The 19,654-nt window shown below is 41.6% G+C and overlaps 1 protein-coding gene across 4 annotated transcripts in view; it reads right to left on the bottom strand.

Annotated features, from left to right (window-relative positions):
- Positions 1–19,654, bottom strand: part of HTR4 (5-hydroxytryptamine receptor 4) — a 181,443-nt gene that overhangs the window by 71,666 nt on the left and 90,123 nt on the right. For all 4 annotated transcript variants that reach the window (XM_082724325.1, XM_082724327.1, XM_082724328.1 and 1 more), the window contains exons 3-4: positions 9,722–9,847; positions 8,233–8,433 (exon numbers count right to left, since the gene is read on the bottom strand). In XM_082724325.1, the coding sequence (XP_082580451.1) occupies positions 8,233–8,433; positions 9,722–9,847 (327 nt within the window). The remainder of the gene's footprint in view (positions 1–8,232; positions 8,434–9,721; positions 9,848–19,654) is intronic.

Below are 19,654 nucleotides of genomic sequence, written 5' to 3'. Positions count from 1 at the left end.
ACAGACTGAGGACATGTTGGGAAAAGCACTGAAAGACAAGGTAAGAATTTAGCCTAGAGTTGATAAGATGTCACTGAGAAACCTCTGAGACTTTGCACATGCTGTTTTCTGGAACCTTCTTTCCCCATGCCTCCTCTTCTTCCCTTTACCTATGTAAATATATGACATGTAAATATAAAAATATATATGTAAAATATGACATGTGCATATTAAACAGATCCCAGTCTCACTGTTACTTCCTCCCAGAGCTTCCGCTGCTTTGGAGACCAAGTTCTCTTTGATTTCTAGGGCCACCATTTTACCATAATTCCCTATTGACTACCAGTATTCCCCTCCAGACTAAAAGCTCTGTGATTCAGAGCTTTTTCTGGCTATTCACCACTGCACTGCTCTGCTCAGCTCCTAGCAATTAGCTACTGCTCAGAGCATATTTGATGAAATGAATATAAAAATAAGAGTTCAGTTGGTGGGAATGCAAGCTGGTGCAGCCACTCTGGAAAACAGCATGGAGGTTCCTCAAAATGTTGAAAATAGAACTGCCCTATGACCCAGCAATTGCACTATTGGGTATTTACCCTAAAGATACAAACGTAGTGATCCAAAGGGGCATGTGCACCCGAATGTTTATAGCAGCAATGTCCACAATAGCCAAACTATGGAAAGAACCTAGATGTCCATCAACAGATGAATGGATCAAGAAGATGTGGTATATATACACAATGGAATACTATGCAGCCATCAAAAGAAATGAAATCTTGCCATTTGCGACAACATGGATGGAACTAGAACGTATCATGCTTAGCGAAATAAGTCAAGCAGAGAAAGACAACTATCATATGATCTCCCTGATATGAGGAAGTGGTGATGCAACATGGGGGCTTAAGTGGGTACGAGAAGAATAAATGAAACAAGATGGGATTGGGAGGGAGACAAACCATAAGTGACTCTTAATCTCACAAAACAAACTGAGGGTTGCTGGGGGGAGGGGGTTTGGGAGAAGGTGGTGGAATTATGGACATTGGGGAGGGTATGTGCTTTGGTGAGTGCTGTGACGTATGTAAACCTGGTGATTCACAGACCTGTACCCCTGGGGATAAAAATATATGTTTATAAAAAATAAAAAATTATATTTAAAAAAAAAAAGCAAGTCAACAGAAAAATACAAACAGTATGACAAAATGTATCTCAAAATTTTTAAATAACACCTAAAACAATAGGACACATTTTTTTTAACAGATTCACACATAAGTAAATAAAAGAGTAAAAAATACACTAGTAAGATAGAACACAACTTCATAATATGGGATGCCTCCAGAAGGATTGAGAGGGGCATGGAACTAGAGATGGATTAAATATTTCACTTTTTCTGTGAAGACTTATTTCTTTAATTAAAAAAAAGATTTGAGATAAATATGACAAAATTATCCATTCTGGGTGTTGGTTATAGAGTGTCTGCTATAGTACTTCATTTTCCTATTTGTTTTTTAGTTTTTAAAAAAATGTTCTTTCCATTACCTGGGGACAAAGCTTAACTATATTAAACTGATTACTATTGAAAAAAAACAAAAACAAAAACAAAAACAAAAACAAAAAAAACTTTGGCCAAGGAGAGAATCTTTGTTAGCAGAATAAACCCTTTTCACGTGTCAAAAAAAAAAAAAAAAATAAGAGTTCATATCCTCTAGCATGAGATTCACTCAACAAATATTACTATTATGTACAAAGCATGAACCAGGCCTCAGAGAGTATATGAGAAGGAGAAACATAATACGCTTTCCTTACAGAAGCACATTTCAATCTCATTGGGAAAACAAATGTCACTGTGTGACACAAGTTCACAATGACAGCCACTTTTCACGTACATGTTATAAAACTGAGCGGTGCTACCGGGAGAGCCTGAAGATGTGTGGACATGTTTCTCTCTAGAACAGGATGAAATATGCAATCTTTGAGTCAGAATCATATGTTTAACAAGTAAACCTGTTTTAAAAGAAACCCTGTGACTAAGAAATGGTTGGAAGAGTTTTTGCAGATAAGTCATCAAGTTCTTGGGCTGCCAAGGGAAAGGGTGGCAATTCGGTATCAACGAGGAGATCTTGCAAGATCCCTTGCTGCAGGGAATAGTTCACTGGGTGAAGTGAGACATTTTAAAGGAGGGTCGCATTTGATGTCAAACACAGGACAAAGTACAGCACTGATGAGGGAAAGGGGATCAAAATGGTTAAAAGTCTAAAAAGTTTGCCTACGAGGCCAGTGGAAGGATCTAGGGATGTTTGGCCTAAAACAAGAAGAGGTGGGAATAGCAACCTTTGCCATGTTGTTGAGGCTCCATAAAGATATCTGCATGTCCCTCAACCAGCTTAACAGAAGCTGATGTCTGCTACTCTTGTCTGCCCACATCCTTCTTCCAGAGGGAACTGCTGTTCTCCCATGCCATACACTTCAGGTAAACCTGACAGCCATGTCGCCTCACCTCTGCCCAGCAACCAGGTATATCGTCCCACCATGGTGATTAGTCAAGACAAGTGAGACTCAAGCAAAGTCTGCCAAAGTTCTTCCATAAGAAAGAGCATTTAGGTTTCTGCTCTTGCAGACTCATGAGTTAAGGATGGTTTAAGACTCATTTTTCTCATTCAGTCGAAGACTGAATCCAATAAGAACACAGCATAGGGACAGAGAGGACAGATAGAAAGACAAGAACACAGAGAAATGTGCAGAGAAGGAGAGGGAGACAGGCAGAATGAGAAGGAAGAGACAGAAGAAAGAAGAAAAGGCAGACACAAGCAGAAGAGGGTGACAGAGACAGACGGAGAGCGTGAGTCTAGGTGGCATTGTTCAAACCCTACTGAGAGCCATGTCTGATACCAGACTTTTTAGCTAACTGAACCAATCAATTTATTTTCTGTCACATGCTGCTGAAAAAGATCTTACTAATATATCATTTGAGAAGCAATTCGGTCAAAACGCTATATTCAGAAAATTCATTGGGATATATACAGGGAAAGCCCTTTTCAAAGATTTATTTAAAATATAAATCCGTTTGAGTAAACTAAAAATACATTCACTGAAGTCTACTTCTTGCATATAAAAGACTGGTTACAGAAGGGAGCTACTAGTTACAGTGTTTACCTCTGGGGTTTTCAGCTGTGGAAGTGCAGAGGGGAAATGGAGACCTTTTTTATGTTCTTACTTGTAAACTGATGGCATTTTTTTTTTCTTAACAATGCCCAGGTATTACTGTCATGCTTGTTTAAAACTGTGATGATTAGAAAAGAGGCTGCTGCAAGGGGTCAGATGAAAGGTCATGACCTGGGGCACGACCAAGGAAGATGGATGGGAGGGTCAGAGGGAAGTAGAGAGTGCTGACCCTAGGAGATGGTGAGGGCTCCCACCGAGGGTGAATCCTGGGCCTCCTGTGGGAAAGCAGAGGCGACACATTGGCCAGAAGATGTCTGTGCTCTCTGCCTTGCTCAGCCCTCAGAGGGAACTCTTAGCCTAATGTCAGAATGTTCTCAGTGACTTGAGATTGTGCTGGTCTAAGGAGCACTTTCAGCCAAAGGCTCTTATGGATACTCCTACATTCAAGAAGTATCAACATCAAGCAAAAGGAAAACTTGTATTTTAGAAGTTAGTAAGAGTGATGTCTCCCAACCCATTATCAGTTGGATAATCTAACTGATTATCCAGTCTGGCCAGGACCACTCTCAACTTGCCCCCCCTGCCCCCCCCACTCATATAACTCTTGTTATTGGTTTCGTGCAATTTCATTCATAATCAATCTCTCTTTCTTTCAGTCTCTACCTGTCTCACACTCACTCTTGTACACCTAGATATAAACATCTCTATATTAATTTTACAGAAGTGGAATTATTCTGAACATTGAAATCTGACACTTGTTGTTTTTTGTTTCTGTTTTTGTTTTTTCCAAATAATACACCAGTGGTCTCTTTCCAGGTCAATACTCATAACTATTTCCCATGGTTTTAGAGGCTGGATTAGAACCAGTACTCTATGACAAATACTTGGTTTTCATTCACCACAGAACCTCAGATTAAAAATAATCAACTGTACTATAATGCTTTTAATGCAGTTTTCTGGTCTCCCATGACCCATACTATATGATGCATGTAGTTTAATTATGCTTCAGAAATGATTTTTAACAAGGCAATAAACTTTCATTAATAAGATTCAATTCTCAAAGCACCAGGAAACAGTGGATAGAGCACTGCAGTTGGGAAAAAAACATTTTATAATATTAATGGAGTCCTACATCTTCCTTTGATCCAAAGGTCTGCCATCCCAGTAGAATTAAGAATCTCAGTCAGCATTTTTGCCTGGGAAGCACTACCTAGATCAGTTGTCTCCAGAGACTCAGGGTAGTTCCAGAGAGGAAGACAAAACATTTTGCCAGGAATCACATCTCACTAACACACTCACTCTGTGCTCCGGCTCAGCCCAGTCCAGCCCTGTCAGCTGGAAGGAACACAGAAAAAAAGAAGTTAGGGCACTTGGGTGGCTCAGTGGGTTAAAGCCTCTGCCTTCCGCTTGGGTCATGATCCCAGGGTCCTAGGATCGAGCCCCACGTTGGGCTCTCTGCTCCGTGGGGAGCCTCTCTCTCTGCCTGCCTCTCTACCTACTTGTGATCTCTGTCTGTCAAATAAATAAATTAAAAAAACAAACAAACATAAGTTAGATGATAAATAAAAGTGTACTCTTCCAGGCTAAGATGTCATGTTGTCATGTTCAGGGTGGACCTTCCAGCACAATGAGAATATTGGTGTAGGGACAAGAGATGCTAGAGACAATTGGCAAATTTCCCAGGCTCCTTGAGGAAAACGGACCAAATGAAACCATCTGACTCCATCTTATTTATGGCACTGGAGGTTTTGATGTCCACTATCAGAGAAGGAACTGGAACTAATGGTGGCACAAAAAGAGGATTTTTAAGAGACTCGCCTAAAAAAGAGAGTGTACCGAATACTCTATTTGTTGAACAGTGTTTTCCAAATACCTAAATCAGTATTTATGTAATTACTAGTCGATTGTTAATTTCCCCATTAAAAGGGGGAAAAAGAAAAGTTCCATGAGGGCGGGACCCTGTCCTTTTTCATAGCCTTGCACTTTCTCCCCTCAGGGAAGATATTCCACATATGAGTGGGATATAAGAAAGAAAAGAAAAGAAAACAAAACAAAACCAAAAAGCAAAAACCCCTAAGACTCTTAAATACAGAGAACAAATAGGGAGTTGCCAGAGGACAAGTGGGGGGCAGAGATAGGTGAAATAGACAAAGAAGAATAAGGGGTACAAACTTCCAGTTACGAAATGAATAAATCACAGAGATGAAAACTCCGGCACAGGGAATGTAGTCAGTAAGATTGTAATAACATTGTACGGTGACAGATGGCTACTACACTTATCATGGTGAGCATTATATAATACACAGAATTGTTGAAGCATTGTGCATAAACCTGAAAGTACTATAACATGGCATATTAAATATACTTCAATAAAAACGTATACATGCAATAAAATTAAAGAATCGATTTAAATCACAATTGCACTAAATTTTACAAAGCAGAACTGGTTTGATGGGGTCAGAGACAGCTTCTGGAAGGAGGAAAGGATTGAGCTAAAATCTGAAAAACAGGCAGGAAAGGAGGGGGCAAAGGAGCTTTCCCGGCAGAGGGCAGAGCTAAGGTCCTGGGATGGCTGAGCACAGAGCACTGGAGAGAGAAAGGAGGCCAAGACAGCTTGCAGCCCAGAGAGTGAGACCGGTGAAGGGCATCAAGTGAGGCTCAGGACAGAGAAGGAGACAGATGGCACAAAACCCTACAGGCCAAGGAGTCTGGTCTTGATCCTCAGTCTGATGACAGCCATTGAAGGGTTTCAGGCAAAGAAGCAACAAGATCAGAGTTGCATGGTTGACTCTGGCTCTTACCACTCTTACAAGGTGTGAGCAGATAGGAGGAGGATAAAGTAGATGTGGGGAGAACAATTAGGAGGTTGCAGAGGTGGCTTACGCAACAGATGACATTAGTTTGCACTAGGATAATAAAGACGGGGAGAAACAGAGTTGGATCTGTTTAGGAAGGAAAATCAGTAGGTCTTACTATTTAAATGCAGGGGATAAGGAAAGACCACATTAAGAACAACTACCTGATTCCTGGATGATGCATCTGCTGGAACAGCTATTCCCTGAAGAGGTCCAAGTTCCATAAGAAGGATCATAAGGTGCACGGACAGTTGCAGGAAACTGAAATTAATATCCACTAGCATTGTCGACGGTGCCTAGCCAGGCCAGTGCTATGCCTTCGGGGGACTATCGCACTTAATCCTAACTGTAATCCTGTAAAATAGATGCTATTGCCCCCATTTTTAGAGATGAGAAAACTGAGACTCAGAAAAGCTTAATAACTCACCACCATTCTTAGAGCCAAACATTGGCAGAGCGGGGATTTGAACCCCAATCTCTTCAGTCCTACAGCAGATGGTTCTTAACGACCAGCCCATCCTGCTTCATGATGGCTCCCGCCTACTTGGGGAAAATGTCATGATTTTGAAAGATCCTGACAGTTAATCTGGAACTCTGAAGCCAAATCTCCCTAGGGAAACTTCAGTCCTTCCCTCAGGACTGCTCAGAGTAAATTTTCCGTATAAGGGAGATGATTCTTCATGCACCCACTTCCTAATTCTTCACTCCCTATTCAGCTCCTTTTCTTCCCCTTGCTTTTGCCCCAAATTGAAGGTTATCTCCAGGTGCCACGATCCCCCCAGCTTTGCCGTCTCCAAGTTCCTGTAACACTTCCCGTCTTGGCACTCATTTTGGCAATGATCACATGCAGACTAGCCTGTAAGATTTCCATGCATTTTCTACTCCTTGGCATTTCATTTCTTTTCATGCTGATTTCCATGTATAGAGTGACTGTCCTCAAGTCTTTCATGGACTGAAGTCAGATTGCTGTAAATAAGCTCATAAACACAAATTTCAAACCATGAGAGGCTATGGGTCTGGCTGCCAGCCAGCAGCTCAGATTTACCAATGTCACTGTCTATAGCTAGAGAGTTTCATCATATGCGCATTTAACTTCAGCACATTAAACTATGTGTTCTTGGTAGAGCAGGAGAGAGAACAAACTCACATAATTTAAACAGAACTGGCCATTACACTCCCATTCCAATCAATAAGCACCTGTCCCGTGGGATAGGAGATGAATCCGGTGTTCCTGCAGCTGCTTTCAGGCCCTCAGGACCTTCCCCAGGGTGAGTAATTCCCTGGACAGACTCTGATTTTCGTGTTTAAAGACACATATTTTGGATACATCATAATCTCTAATTTTAGTCAACTGCTTTTCCTATCACCCAGTTAAAGAAACAGCGACCTATCCCTAGACCGGAAGAAAAACTGGGTTTCTTGGACTCTTCCAGAGACAGGAAAAGTTTGTCCCTGCTCATTCTGATAACATGTGACTCGCACACCACACCTTCTTTTGGGAGATACCCCTAAGATACAGATACCATGGTGGTGGCCTATGATCCTAGAATCATCTGAGTTTTAAGTTGCATTCTGCTTTTATTACTGAATACAAACACGCAAGAAATAATACAACTGACAAATGATATATATCTCAAACAAATAAGGCAAAGGTGGAAATCATTAGGCCTCCTGAAATCAAATGTGAAGAAAAAGAACAAAATCTGCATGCTAGCCCCGCATCCCCCAAACAAGCAAATATTCGAGATTTTATAATTAACTTTCTGGAAAAGATTCCCCAAGTTGCATGCACATAAAATCATAATACAGACACATTTTGGGGGAGGAGGTAATGTTTAAACATGAGACTATCATTCTGAAACAGCCCTGCTACCTACAGGGCTGGTGTATTGATTCTTACTCCCTCTGAGTTTTGATCACACCATCAGTATAAAATGTAGAGCTCTAGGGTGGGTCTGATTTCCACACATTAGCCCCCTGTCACTGTCTAGATTGCGAGCTTTCCTGCAGGCAGGTTCTAAGCCTTTCAAATCTCTGTCTGCAGGACCTGAGAAAGGGCCTGACTGAAAAGGAGCCCTCTGCAGAGTATGGAGGGTGGGGGAACCCATGAGTAGCCAGATTTATCTCTCTGAGATTCATCCCTTCTAATGAACCAGGAAGAAAGAAAGGTGTGGTCCAATAATCATCAGGTCCTTGCCCCCCACATGGAGCTCTGCTGTGCCCCTTGCTCTGCCCTTACCGATCCAGAGAAATGCAGCACAGATGAAAAATTGATGCCGTCGTAAGCAGGACGTCTAGAGATGTCCGGACGAGGCAAAACATCTCCCCATAGATCCAGATGTCTTGAACCAGCTCAATGGCACCGAAGGGCATCACCAGCACCGAAACCAGCAGATCCACGAAGGCGAGAGAGACAATGAAATAATTGGTTTTTATCTTCCTGTGAGTGAAAGCAGGGGGAGGGACAAAGGAAAGGGGAGGGGAAGGAACACAAGGGGGGGGGGTAAAAAAGGGGAGGGAAACAAAGAAGGGAGAGAGACAAGGGGAAAAAAGTCAACTGTGCAATGCATTCTGTTAGATTCCCTTTCCTTCCTGTCACACGGTATGCACGGTCCAACCACCGGACTTTTCCAGACCCTCTTGCCCTCTTGCACCCAAATCCCTCCATCTTCTCTGAGGCCACACAGGCTTGATTTGAGCTCCCCCATGCATGGAACCCCTCCTGAGGACCTAAGGAGGAGAAGGTTGTCCTCTCTCCCCACCTGCTCTTCCCTTTAGGCCATGGCTTGGTTATTCTCAGGGGACCCGCCCAAAGGGCCTTCTTCACAAACAGTGTCAAATTCCACTGTATTCCACTCTGAGCCTGACTACCGTGTGCCTCGTGTTTGTGACACTGGTCAGAATCATGTTTTTACACTTTCTTGGCATCATCCCTGGATTCGTGCATGCCTTGCTTAGAAAGGAAGGCCACAGGTCAGGCAGGACCACATCTTTTATGTCCCTTTATGGCCTGGAGGCTCTCGATCCAGGCTGAAGCCTAGAATCACCTGGTGAATTTTTATAAATATCAATGCCCATGTCTCTCCTGAGATCACTTAGTTCAGAGACTTTGAGTGATTAGCCCACCCACGCACCAACACCCAAGGGTTTCAGATAAAATAAAGGAATCCTAGTCAAATTTCAATTTCAAATAAACAATGAATAACTACTTAATATAAGTATGTTCCAAATACTACATGGGATATACTTATACTACACATTAGCAATTTTCAAAAGGTCTTCAAGTGATTTTAATTGCAGTTGGGTTGAGACTCATGAAGTGGAAAGAGCAAAAGACACAGGTTTAAGATTAGTCACTGGGCAGCCACCTCTTTTCTGAACCACTGATAAACCAGGGAGGTTAAATTAGATATGAGATATTAGATACATGAGTGTGTGTGTGTGTGTGTGTGTGTGTGTGTATCTCACACCTATTACCAACCCCCTGCCAAAACCCTAAGTTGAACACTGAAAAAAAGATGGGACAGAAATTATCATAAGTGCTTACACTGGTTATATTAGTCATGGGGAATTATGTGTCATCTATTCCCTGTTCTATTTCACAATATCATTTCCCTTTCATAATTACAATTGTAATGGAATTCATAGCTCAGATCCCAACTGTCCAGGGAGAGCCTAGCCTAGAACTCTACCCTGATTTCCTCCTGAGGTGTCCTCCTGCTACTCACCTGAGCTGCCTGTCCCTGCACACAGCCACCATCACCAGCAGGTTCCCCAAGATGGCCATCAGGATAACCGCTGACAGAAACGTGAGCAGCACGACCTTCTCCACTGACCCAAAACCCTCCTTGGAACTGAAAGACACATATGTGTGGACACACACACACACACACACACACACACACACACACACACAGAATTAAAGGAAACTCTGAGGCACGGGAAAGAAAATCTTTTCCCTCATTTATCTTCAGGAAGGTAACTTTAACTGAGCAGCTTTAATACACATTTATTGTGTACCCCTTGTATGCCAATGTCTGTAACTGTCAGTTTACATGTTATACTAGTTAACTCCTCCATTAAGCAGAGGAGGCTCAGAGAGGGGAATTAATTACCCTGAAACTGCACAGTTATTCCCCATCAGAGTGCTTGTGATTTTCCTTCAGATCACTTACTTCAGCTGTGCTCAGAAATGTATTTAGTTGATTCCGGTTTTGTGCACTTCCCTAGCTAGAGTGTAAGCTCCATGAGGCAGAGGCCTTGTCTGTGTGATCCACTGATCAATTCAATTACAGTGTATCACTCACATTTGTCAGATGAAGGAAAGATGGCATTGGATGAATGAATGACAGTAACTTGGACCAGGGTCTGCATGAATACAAGGGCCACCCTGACTCCAGAACCCTGTCCCTGTCCTTGTAGAAGCTGCTGTGTATAGGCGGGCTGTCCAAGGGAGAGGTCATGGCTTGAAGATTATTCTAACAAAGTTGACCTGAATAAATAGATCTCTGATTCTGGGAAATCCAATCACAAAGACAGCAGACAATCAATATACCCAGGGGTTCCTTTCACTGCCCTGAATCCTATTTCTTTTGGTGCCCAACATCACAGCTCAAATCTGTGTTCTTATCAATTTCAGCATCTGAATTGGTCCTATAAACCCTGCCCTCCGAGCGTAAACTCAGCATTTTTTTAATTAATTTGGAAGCAAGTGTCCCCAATAATAAAAGCATAAAATCTGCAGGTTATTAAGAAGCTATAAGAAAAAGGTTTACTTTTTTAGTTTTATTTTGTTTTTCCAGTGTTCCAAGTTTCATTGTTTATACACCGCATCCAGTGTTCCATGTAATATATGCCCTCCTTAATACCCACCACCAGGATCACCCATCTCCCCACACACCCCTCCAAAACCCTCAGTTTGTTTCTCAGAGTCCACAGTCCCTCATGGTTTGTCTTCCCTTCCAATTTTGCCCAATTCACTTTTTCTTTCCTTCTCCTAATGTCTTCCATGTTATTCCTTATGCTCTACAAGTAAGTAAAACCATCTGATAATTGATTTTTTTCTGCTTGACTTATTTTACTCAAAAAATGGTCAGAAGACATGAACAGACAATTCTCCAAAGAAGATATACAAATGGCTATCAGACACATGAAAAAATGTTCATCATTACTAGCCATCAGGGAGATTCAAATCAAAACCACATTGAGATACCACCTTACACCAGTTAGAAAGGCCAAAATCAACAAGACAGTAAACAACAAGTGTTGCAGAGGATGTGGAGAAAGGGGAACCCTCTTACACTCTTGGTGGGAATGGAAGTTGGTGCAGCTACTTTGGAAAACAGTGTGGAGATTCCTTAAGAAATTAAAACTAGAGCTACCCTATGACCCTGCAATTGCACTATTGGGTACTTACCCCAAAGACACAGATGTAGTGAAAAGAAGGGCCCTATGCACCCCAATGTTCATAGCAGCAATGGCCACGGTCGCCAAACTATGGAAAGGGCCAAGATGCCCTTCAAGAGATGAACGGATAAAGAAGATACGGTCCATATATACAACGGATTATTACGTCTCCATCAGAAAGGATAAATACCCAACTTTTATAAAAGTTTTGTTTTTAATAGAGTAGTAATGAAATTTTCTTCTTTAATGAAGTTTCAAAAGGATCTCAAAACTTCCAGACCCAAACCCTACATTACAATATGGAGAAATTGAGGCCAAGAGGGGAGAACTGAACTGTCAAAATATATTACTGTCTGGTTTGGGAGAAGCTCCTTGTCCTGTGAGCCCCCCCACTGGAAACACAGGGTCCCAAGATACAAGAAACAGCTGTCTTTACTGAGCTACTTTGACTGAAAACCAAGATGTGCTTGCTCCAGTTAGCAGCAGCCCACCACATTCTAGTTCTGGCCCCATCCAAATTTCTTTCCATTAGGCATGGAAGACTAGGGGCCAATTGGAATAAGGACCCAGCATTGCAGTGGTTGGAAAACCAGCAACTTCCTCCACTCCGCTAACAAGTGTTTTGATTGACTGATTGAAGTTGTTATGGCTAAGGGTTTAGGAAAAGAAATTCAAACTATGTTCATCCAAATCACTCTTCCATACTTAAGTTCCAGCTACCATGTTAACACATATTGGACAAGGAAGATTTAATTCAGGAGGAAAAGGCTTCAAGAGAGTCATATGGCTACCCCGAACTAATCTGATCTTGGGCCACGTGAATGCAGGTGAAGCGTCTATCAAAGGAGGCGACAGTGGTTTTTCTCCTTGTCCTTCTCTGAGGCTCTGACTGAGAGCCCTTTTGCAACATGCCCGGCACCCCCTCCCACCCCGCACCCTCACTCAGAGTCTCTGTACTTGCTGTGCCTTCCTCCTGGAATGCTTCTTCAGTGGCTGCCTTCTTCTTCTCCTTCAGGTCTCAGAGTAAAATTAATCCCTGTTTAATGTGCCACAGCCAACAAACATTGTGCATTTTCTTTATAGCACTTGTTATCTGAAATGACTTCTGTTGTTGATTATTGTCTCTGTCTCACTCCCACAGAATGACTTTGGTTCTCTTTTCACCGCAATTCCCAGATCCTAGCACGGTGTCTAATCTGCAAATTGTGTGTACAGGTATGGGTAGTACATGGAAAGTACTCAATTATTTCCTAATTTAGTGAAAGAAAGACAATGTATTCATAACAGTGAAGTTTATTCATCAATGTCTTTGAAGACTGGCTGTAGCTACAAAGGTTTTATCTAGAGAAGAGAAGACAGACAGAGAAGACACAGAAGCCATTTTTAACTAACTGAAGCCCTGTCATTTGAAATAAGAGTAGATTTATGCATTCATTCATTCATTCCACACTATTTTCTGACACCTGCTCTCATTAGGCATTGTTGTTTATCTTCTAGAAGCAGAGATATGCAAAACAGAGAACAGACAATGAATAGATAAATGAGAAACTATGTGAATTATCAGTGATACATACTATGGTAAAAAATCTAGGAAGGAGTGGAGGATAGGACTCCCAGAGCGGGAAGAAAGGCTGGCTATTTAATAGGAGTCATCCGAGAAGGCACTGTGATAGGGTTGTAGCAACTGCTGTCCTGCAGGCTACAGAACTAAGTGAGACCAATGGTCAGGCTGGAAGCAGTGGTTCTCGACTTTGGTTACACATTAAGACAAATACCTTGTGATTTCACTTACACGTGGAATTTAAGAAACAAAACATAGGGGAAGGGAAGGAGAAAGAAAATAAGATAAAAACAGAGAGGGAGGCAAACCAGAAGAGACTCCTAACTCTAGAGAACAAACTGAGGGATGCTGGAAGGGAGTAGGTGGGGTGATGGGGTAATTGGATGACGGGCATTGAGGGGGGCCACTTGATACAATGAGCACTGAGTGTTATGTGCAACTGACGAATCACTAAATTCCACCCCTGAAACTAAGAACACACTATATGTTCATTATAAATGAATTTAAATAAGACATTTTTTAATCACCTATGGAGCCTTCACAAATGCCAATGTATGAGCTCTAATCTCAAAGACATGGATTTAATTGGTCTGGGTTTTGCAGCCTAAATACTGGAATTTTTAAGAGCTCTCAAGTGATTCTGATGGGCAACCAAGGTTGAGAGTCACTGCTAGAGAAAGGTAAGATTTAGTAACAAAGAGTAAGAATTTTCTACAACTAGAGGGTGGTCTGCAACATTCTCCTGGTCTTGTTTTGAACTTGCCACCTCAGGAGGGAAATGTTTAAGAATACCTCGATGTCAATAAGCTACTACTTCACACTCATTACGATGGCTATTATAAAAATAAAACTGAGAAATGACCAGTGTTGATAACCACGTGGATTCTGTGGAGTTATGTGTATTTTATCACAATAAAAAAAAAGGTTACACTGATGACCACATACCAGGATATTGTATAAGCCTCCTGTGTTAGAGGCAGGTTGAACTGGCTGATCTTTGGTTGCTTTCTAGTCTATGGACAATGATCTGAACATAGTCTTAGAGCATGGATTCTTCATCAAACACACCCTCATCTTTAGAACCAACTCCCCTGTATTGCCTTTCCTCTTATAGGAGAAAAAGCCAGACTGAAGATATGTGGTGAACACCTCTGGCAACAGAGAATTTCATTTCAAATCAAAAGGGTATGTCGGGGTCAGAGAATCCCAAGTTCTGTGTTATGGTTCGTTTGTGGCCTCCAATTAGGAGCTTAAACTTTAAACTGTGAGTGACAAGCAAAATTTAAATCATGGAAGGAGCTTTTCTAATTAAACAGAAATGTTCACTGAACTAAATGTAAGTCCAGTAAGGATAATTAAAATAAATCAGGAACCACGTCAGCAAAATCCAAGTTATATCCTTGGGTTACCTCTGACAGCCTTCAACCACTTGGTCAACTGCAACCAGGCAGTCCTCCTCTGGCCAAAGAGCTGTCCATTCCACTAAACTTGTTCTTGGATAGCTGTTCTTACAAGAAAATTTCCTTTCTCTTCTTTTTTAAATATTTATTTATTTTGGTGGGGGGAGGGCCAGAGGGAGAAGGCAAAAGAGAATCTCAAGCAGACTCCCTGCTGAATGCAGAGCCCAACTCAGGGCTTGATCCCATGACCTTGAGATCATAACCCCAGCTGAAACCAAGAGTCAGATGCTTGATCTGGCTGTGCCACTCAGGCATCCCTCCTTTCTCTTCTTCTTTGCTTTTTTCAGTGATTTCTTGATCTATTAATATAGAAACCACAGACTTGTTAGCTCTGTGTACCATTTTCTCTGTTCTTAATAGAAGAAAATGTATAACAATAATTCTGGTTAAATTTCCATTATAAATGACAAATTTGAATATAAATAAGTAATCATTGCTATTAATATCAAAACTCCATATAGGGACAATAAAGTTTTAGGTTTGTAACTCATCCAGAACCATTGTTTTCAAGGTCACACACATGCAGAATACACTTTCTTAGGAGTCAAGAACACTTTTCTCTTTTTTAGCACCGGCCATGTTAACAACAGCTATGTAACTTCAAAGAAGTCATTAACCTTCTCTCAGCTTTAGTTTCTTCATGGATCAATTGAGAAAGTTAGATTAAATCTCTCGTTTATCAAATATGTATTAATTGCCAAACACATGCCAAGCATTGTGCTAAGCACTGGGATACCACAGTACAGAAGGTGACCAAGACCCTCCCTTCACAGAGTTTACATTATTAATGGACAAAGACAATAAGCAAGTGCATAGCTGAAGAAATATAATCGGTGATCAGTACTTCAAAGTGACCCTCTCAAACTTTAATGTTCCCATGAATCTACTGAGGATCTTGTTAAAATGCAATTCTGGGGGTGGTGCCTGGGTGGCTCAGTGGGTTAAGCCTCTGCCTTCGGCTCAGGTCATGATTCCAGGGTCCTGGGATCGAATCCCGCATCAGGCTCTCTGCTCAGCGGGGAGCCTGCTTCCCTTCTCTCTCTCTCTGCCTGCCTCTCTGCCTACTTGTGATCTCTGTCTGTCAAATAAATAAATAAAATATTTTAAAAAAATGCAATTCTGATTCTTTTGGTCTGGGATGGGAACTGGGGTTCTGCATTTCCCACAAGCACACAAAGAGCATCCAGGATGCCCATGCAGTTGGTTCATGACTCATACTTGGGGTCATAAAGCTATCACGGGCATTGACAGGTTAGTGGATAGAGAATAACTCAGAGGGAAACTCTAGGTAATCAGGGAACATGGGAAGTGACACTCAGCTGAATTCTGATATATGTGGAGAATCCATGAGTTAGAGGGAGTCAGGAGAAGAGTACGTGCAAAGGTCCTAAGACAGAAAAGACATTTTGTATTCACTATCTTGGGAAGGGAGTGAGCAAAGAATAAAGAATCTGGGGTAAGCTCTGAAAAGTAGCCAGAAGCCAGATCCCTCGGGCTTTGTACACAAAGATGAGAAGTTTATCTTCCATCAGATAATAAAAGAGAATGCAATGAAGTGAATTATGCACAAAAGTGGCCCTGGGGATGCAAATGTGAGAGAAAGAGAATAAGCCTGTAAGGGGCCCTTGCCTGAGTTCAGGTATATGAGGACAGTGGCTTCGAGTAGGGTTGTGGCTATGGGTGGAATAAAGCTACATTTGGGAAGTCAAGGGATAGGTAAAAACAACAGATCCTTGGATGGATAAGAAGAAGAAATGGAAGTTCCATTTCTGAATTGCTTATCTGAGTAATGAGAGAGAAATTTCATGAGATGGGAAAAAGATGTTATGTGAGATACCTAGAAGACATTTAAGTGAAGGGGTGCCTGGCAGGCTCAGTTGAAAGAGCATATGACTCTTGATCTCCGAGCTCATGAGTTCAAGCCCGACACTGGGTATACTAAAAATTAACTAAAAAATTGTTTTTAAAAGACATTCAGGTGAATATGTCAAAGATACAATTGGGTATTTGTGTCTAGAGTTCAGAAGGGGTGGCTGGGAAGGAGAAATACTTGGGATTTCCAGCATTCTATGGGATTTAGATCCCAGGAGGAGGAATGCCATCATCCAATCAGAGGGCCAGCAGCTTGATAGACTCTAATACTAAGCCATGCCAGAGAGAAGGAGGAACCAGAAGAGGAGAATGAGAAAAAATGCCCAGAGATGTGTGATGAACATCAGATGAGGGTGATACCGTGGAAGCCAAGAGTGAAGAAAATGTCAAGTCGTAGAGGGTGGGGGTGGGGAGCATTCCTTGATAGCTCCCCAGAAAAACCACAGGACCACTTCTGGGAATGAGGAGAGACCAAGAGACAGGGTGATTAGAGCAGTTTTTCTTTTTCTTTTGATGTATTGAACTGTGCAATAAAATTGTATCTGATCAGCAGGTTCTGGCTTTGGACCAATGATCTTTGGAGAATGTGTCTCCTCTTCCAGTCCTGGTAAGTCTCAGTCACATGGGAAGCATCTTTCCCAAAAGTACATCCGCACGGGATCCCAGGCAGCTCAAAATACTCCCTATCCAAGGCTTCCTTCACCCATCCTGTTCACCACTGAATGGTCCTCTGAAAGAACTGCAGGTAAATTAGAAAAGACAGTATTTATTTTCTTGCCAATCAACAGTCGGCACAAAGGATGCTAAGGTACTCTGACTTAAAAGAGCGACCCGGAATAAAATTGGATTGTTTTTCTAGTGTGGGTTTTATTAACCTTAAATATAAGGTCCCTGGTGTTTTCAAGAAAGATGAAAGATTGGGTATTGACCAAGGCGACCTTAACTTTCTGCTCAGCTTGACTAGACTTTAGACAGACTTCTCTGTACTCTAGATTCTGGCCTCCCTTTTCTTAGAGTATTTGCCTTAGTTTTTTTTAACTGGAATACAGTTGACATACAATATTATAGTAGTCTTAGGTACACCACATCGTGATTCAACATTTATGTACATTACGAAAAGCTCACCACCATAAGTGTAGTTACAATCTATTACCATATAAAATTAGTGCAATATTGTTGACTATATTCCTTATGCTGTACTTTACAGCCCTGTGACTTATTTTTTAATTGGAACTTTGTACGTCTTAAACCTCTTCACTTATTTCAGCCCCTCCCCCTCCCACGACTCTGGCAACCACCAGTTTTTTTCTCTGTACGTAGGAGTCTGCTTCTGATTTAGCTTTTTGCTCATTTATTTTGTATTTCAGATTCCACACACAAATCATATGGCATTTGTCTTTCTCTGTCTGACTTATTTCACTTAGCATAATACCGTCTAGGTCCATCCATGTTATCGCAAATGGCAACGTTTCGTTCTTTTTTTATGGCTAGGTAATATTCCATGGTTTATACACGCCACATCTTCTTTGTCCATTCACCTGTCCATGGACACAGGGTGCTCCCATATATTGGCTATTGTAAATAAGGGTGCAATAAACATAGAGGCACATGTATCTGTTCAAATTAGTGTGTGCATTTTCTTTGGGTAAATACCCAGGAGTGGAATTACTGGATCATATGGTATTTCTACGAGGATCCTCCATACTGTTTAGCATAGTGGCTGCACTAATTTACATTCCCACCAAGAGTGTACAAAAGTTCCCTCTTCTCTACAAGCTCCCCAGCACTTGTTATTTCTTGTCTTTTTTGATGCTAGCCATTCTAACAGGTAGGATCTTAGAGCATTTAGTTTAGGAACCTTGTAATTGTAAATTCCTTCTCTGGCTTCTGGGATAGAAATATTTTTAAAAGGCTTTTTCTAGTTTTACAAGCTAGAACTGTCTTCCTCATGAACCTAGCAGCCATCCCTTTGAAATGTTATCATTAAGGAAGACAGAGCTCCTACACCTCCCAGTTTCTGTGGGAGAGTAGGAGCCTAACTTCCATGGACACATTGCTCCGAATTGTAAAACTACCTCCTGTTTTCCTTTGGGTAAGGCCAGATAGCAAACACAGATGGCCTGTGAGCCCCACCCCCACTCGATTCCTGGAAACCTCTCCTGTCCTCTGTTTCAGCGAAATTGAGTTCAGATTGCATTCTGGTTTCTCTCTCCAACAGCAAACAGCCTTGAAAAAGTCATCCTTATCTGTTTAATTTTGCCCAGTGCAATTTTTGCTTTGACAGTATGCATCACTTTTACAGTTAATTATGTCATGTCATGTGTGCATACGGTCTTCATTACCTCTATTAGTTGCCATGAACAAAACCCACGACAGAGCACATACAGGCGGCTTAGGCTCAGATAATGTTTGTGTTGGTAATATTTCTTACGTAAATTAATTTTTAAATGCCTTTTTAGGTAAAGTAGAAATAGTAGAGCCCATGGGAATGTTAACCTCTTTTCCTCTGTATCAATAACTTCAGAAATATTGTAACTGTAACATTTTTAAAGCATAGGTCATTTCCTGGGATGCCTGGGTGGCTTAGTCAATTAAGCGTCTGCCTTTAGCTCAGGTCATGATCCCAGGGTCCTGGGATAGAGTTCTGTATCTGGCTCCTTGCTCAGTGGGAAGCCTGCTTCTCCCTTTCCCTCTCCCCCATCTTGTGCGCTCTCTCTCTAACAAATAAATAAAACCTTTTTAAAAAGCATACATAATCTCCTTTAAATATATGCACTTATTTTCTGGGTTTCTTGACAGCCTAATGTACAAACAATGGCCAGACCCTATAAAACAATCAAACTCCGATGGGCACTATGTGCCGCAACCAGCGCAAGGTCAAGCCTTACTCAGTGACGGCCAACCTCTGTATGTTTCCCCTCAAGACCAGCCACAGAAAGACAAATATGCCCCCCCAAACAGATTACATGAGAGGCTCCCCTTCTTGTCAGCTCACCTCTTGCTTCTCTGCTAAAAACGTCCAATCAGAGAACGGCTAAAGCCCTGTTGTTTTCACTATAAGCTTTTCTGCTCTCATGCCCAAGTCCTTGCAAACTGCACATGATGATGGCTGGCCCCAAACCCCCTTGCTCTAACCTCTGTGGAATGCCCCTATTCCCATTCATGTGGTCTTTATATATTCCCATGTTCTAGGTGTGTTCTAGGTGTTCCACGGACTTGGAATACTATTATTTTTGAATACTCTGGCATACTATTATTTTTGAATACTATTATTTTTGAATATTTGCTTTATGTTACTTTGGGTTCCTAATGGTCAGTTTTCAGGCCTTCCAGCTAGGTTTTTTTTAAGTTTTTTTTTTTTC

The sequence above is a fragment of the Mustela nivalis genome (genome assembly GCF_964662115.1).
Source record: "Mustela nivalis genome assembly, chromosome: 3".
Taxonomy (NCBI): domain Eukaryota; kingdom Metazoa; phylum Chordata; class Mammalia; order Carnivora; family Mustelidae; genus Mustela; species Mustela nivalis.
Note: the sequence above shows the minus strand (reverse complement) of the source record. Positions and strands in the feature narration are given on the sequence as shown.